The 3884-nt window shown below is 45.7% G+C and overlaps 1 protein-coding gene across 1 annotated transcript; it reads right to left on the reverse strand.

The window, feature by feature from the left end:
* Positions 1–562: 562 nt before the first annotated feature.
* LOC108291492 (40S ribosomal protein SA-like) lies at positions 563–1596 on the reverse strand. The gene has a single exon (XM_037732569.1). The coding sequence runs from the start codon at positions 1002–1004 to the stop codon at positions 636–638; it is 369 nt and encodes a 122-aa protein (XP_037588497.1). The 5' UTR covers positions 1005–1596; the 3' UTR covers positions 563–635.
* Between the last annotated feature and the right edge of the window lie 2288 nt (positions 1597–3884).

The raw sequence follows: 3884 nt of genomic DNA on the forward strand, positions 1-3884 counted from the left end.
GGCATGGTGGCACACACCTGTAATCCTAGATACCTGGGAGGCTGAGGTGGGAGGATTCCTCAAGCCCAGGAATTTGACACTGAAGTGAGCCATGATTATGTTACTGCACTCCAGCCTGGGTGACAGAGCAAGACCCTGTCTTTAAAAAACAAAAATAATAAATAAATAAATATCTTCTTGCATTGCCAATTTTCTTGGACAAATTACTCAGCCTGTCTGAATGTCCTTTACTTCCTCTATAAAATGAGGATAGTGACTTTACTTCTCAGGGTTGCTGTGGGAGTTAAATCAGATAATGTATATAGGCCGTGCATGGTGGCTCATGCCTATAATCCCAGCACTTTGGGAGGCTGAGGCGGAAGAATTGCTTGAACCTGGGAGGCAGAGGTTGCAGTGAGCAGAGGTCAGTCCACTGAACTCCAGCCTGGGTGACAGGGTGAGACTGTGTCTCAAAAAAAAAAGTTTTTTTTTGTTTTTTTTTTCCAAGACATGTATTTATTGTTATACTTTGGTATGAAATCCCAGGTATTCTGATCTGGAATAAAAAACCAAAATAAATGAACACAACTTTTAGAAACTCGATGTTTATTTTCCATGAATCTTTTATGTTGTTTAAGAGCCCACACAAGAACAGCTTAAGACCATTCAGTGGTTGCTTCTACCCATTCAGTGGCCTGAGCAGTGGGAGCTGCAGACCAGTCTTCCATGGCAGGCTGGGCGCTCCAGTCTTCAGTAGGGAACTGCTGGATGGGCACAGAGGGCACCTGCACGCCTTCAGACCAGTCGGCAACCTCAGGCTGAGTGGCAGTGAACTTAGGGGCCAGAGCAGTCCATTTGCCCTGAAACTCCTCCTTGGTCACAGCCTTCTCAGCAGCAGCCTGCTCTTCTTTTTCAATCTCTTCAGGATCTCTGTAGAAGTAGAGATCAGGCATGACCTCCCATGGGTGTTCACGGGAAATGGTGCCACGCATGAGCAAAACTTCCCGAGCCAGCATCCACCACATCAAATCCACTGAGTGAGCTCCCTTGTTGTTGCATGGGATGGCAATGTCCACATAGCGCAGAGGAGAATCTGTGTTACACAGAGCAATGGTCGGTAGGTTAACATAAGACGCCTCCGTGAGAGGCTAGTGGTCAGCCCTTGGGTCAGTAACCACAAGCAGCCGTGGCTCCTGGAAGGCTGCCTGGATCTGGTTGGTGAAGGTTCCAGGAGTAAAGGGGCCAGCAATTGGAGTGGCTCCAGTGGCAGCAGCAAACTTCAGCATGGCCCTCTGGCCAGTATTCCTGAAGGATATAACACTGACATCAGCAGGGTTTTCAATGGCAACAATGGCACGAGCTGCCAGAAGAAGCTTCTCCCAGGCCCTCTTCAGATTTATGATGTAGATGCCATCACTTTTCCTTTTATAGATATACTGTTCCATCTGGAAGTCAAGGTTGGTGCCACCTAAACGGGTTCCTGCTGCCAGGAACTTAAGGACATCCTCCTCCTTCATTTGCAGGACAGCAAGGGCTCTGGACATTGTGAAAGTTTCCCTTTAAGTTACAAAGGGAATCTAGAACAATGCCGTTTGGAGCCCTCGGCAGGTAGCGTGGAAAGGCAAAAGTTTTTGTTTTATCTCCTCTACTAGATCCCAAGTCTCTTGAATTTAGGGACTTGTCAATATGTGTGTATTTCCTACAGGGTACAAAGTAGCTGATTAATGAATATTTGCTCAGTGAATGAATGATTCTTTTGCTATATTTTGCCCTGCATGTACTAAACTGATTAGCTAATTGATTTTGTGTTGGAGAAACCTGGCTTAGTTTTTATTTTCTTTTTGAGACAGGGTTTCACTTTATCACCTAGGCTGGAGTGCAATGGTGCTATCATGGCTCACCGCAGCCTAGACCTTCCCATGCTCAGCTCATCCTCCCACCACATCCTCCTGAGTAGCAGGGACCATAGGCATGTACCACCACACCTGACTAATTTTTGTATTTTTAGTAGAGATGAGGTTTTACCATGTTGCCCAGGCTGGTCTCGAACTCCTGGGCTCAAGCAATCCACCCGCCTGGGCTTCCCAAAGTGCTGGGATTACAGGCATGAGCCACTTTGCCCGGCCCTGGCTTAGTTTCTTAATAACTGTTCCTGACAGCAAGGCATTGCTACCTTTACTGAGGTAAAAGTCTGCCCTTAACAGGAAATCATTAGTAGAGCCAGCAACGGAATTGGGAGCATAAGCCAACAGTTACACACATTTAATCTCACTTTTTATGAATGTGAATTGCTGAGGGCATTGGCTAGGACCGTGGAAAAAGCTCAAACTGCAGACCATTTTAGGCGGCGGCATTAGTGGGGACACGTTGGGCTCAGATCAGGAATTAGTGATAGAAAAGATACAAAAGGTTATCTAGCCTCTCCCCCTTTGGGCACAACCATGGGGCTTCTGGGGGTTTTGAGCTTTTTATGTTTCAAAATAGGAATGGGATGATAAAGAAGAGGACTTATAGGGTGAATTTGCATGAGAATAGGGAACCTGAAAGAAGAGTAATGTCAGAGAAATTTGTATGTCCTCTAAAGGCCACTGGGGGTGTGTGAGAAGTATTATGCAGAAGCAGAGAGAAGAACAAAGAGACGACCAAAATAATTGTCCGTGTACTACATCCTTTTTTTTCCGATCTAGAAAATGACAGATTCCTCCTTAACAGTTGGCTGCCCTGAAAAACCTTTGATTTAATCCATCTCCTTTTTCTTCTAGAGTACTCATTGAAAAGTATTTCTAAGTAATTGTAACATGCAACACACTTGTGTCGCTTATTAAGGGAGCATGCTATAGGGCAGAGGATATTCCTTACCTGGTCCATGCCCTCGGGGCACCAGAATCTGGACTCTCATTGTCAGTTAAGGTTTTTCTCTAAGTATGGCCGTAACAATACCTGGAGGGCTTCATTAGCTTGCAACTTTACAGAGATAATAAAGGCATTAATTAAGAATGCCAAAACCCGCACATGCAAGGAGACCTAGATCCAATTTACTGTGCACGGAATGTAAGCACCATTTTCTACATAACAGCTACAAATACCTTCCAGGGTGGTTCTGCTATTAATTTATAATCCGTCTCTGCTGGGGACTTGGCGAAACCTTTAGCGGTCTGTGCCTGAGGGAAGGGTCTCCGCTGTGTGTGTATTCTCCCCTTTTGTTAGTCAGGTCCTGTGTTTTGTCCGCTGACCTTTTGAGAATGTCCCAGGCTGCTCTTACCCCGCACCAGTTCATACTGGAATAGTGGCTTCATCCTATCAGGACCGTTTCTTTTTCTACTACGAATTGAACATCTCATACTGCAGATGAAGTGGCATCGTTAGTCCGGGGAAAGACTTGTGGTTTGTCGTCTGGTGCTAAGGAAATCAAAGATGCAGACACACACGAGGAGTGGGTTTAAGAGCAGAAGTGTAATAGGTGAAAGAAGAAAGAGCTTCCTCGTGCAGAGGAAGGGGCCCGAGTGGATTCCCGGGTTTGGGATGAGATGTGGTTGGTTTTATAGAGGGGCTTGAGGAGGCGGTGTCTGATTTACGTAGGGTGCAGCGGGTTGGCTGGGCCAGGTGTGTCATTTACGTAGGCGCCAGGTGGCTGGCCATCCCACACTAATTTTTTATGATGCAGATAGAGTCTTTACCTGGCCAGTGCCATGACACCTGCACAAACGGCAAAAGAGAAAAGGGAAGAGGAAACCTCCATATTGAGTACACCTGACTTTCAGGTATCCCTTTTCTGTTGGCACAGCTGCCGGCACTTACCTACGCATGCTTCCAGCTTGCTTATTTATACTTGCAGCTTGATTTTTTAGGCTGTTTTTTGTTAGAAAATAAACAATTTGGGGCTGCCTTTTTTTTTTTTTTTTTTT

Source organism: Cebus imitator, unplaced genomic scaffold (assembly GCF_001604975.1).
Source record: "Cebus imitator isolate Cc_AM_T3 unplaced genomic scaffold, Cebus_imitator-1.0 Scaffold456, whole genome shotgun sequence".
In the NCBI taxonomy this organism is placed as follows: Eukaryota; Metazoa; Chordata; class Mammalia; order Primates; family Cebidae; genus Cebus; species Cebus imitator.

Coding starts and splice junctions, on each gene's coding strand:
- LOC108291492 (XM_037732569.1), bottom strand. CDS start 1,004: ATGTGGTGGATGCTGGCTCGGGAAGTTTTGCTCATGCGTGGCACCATT.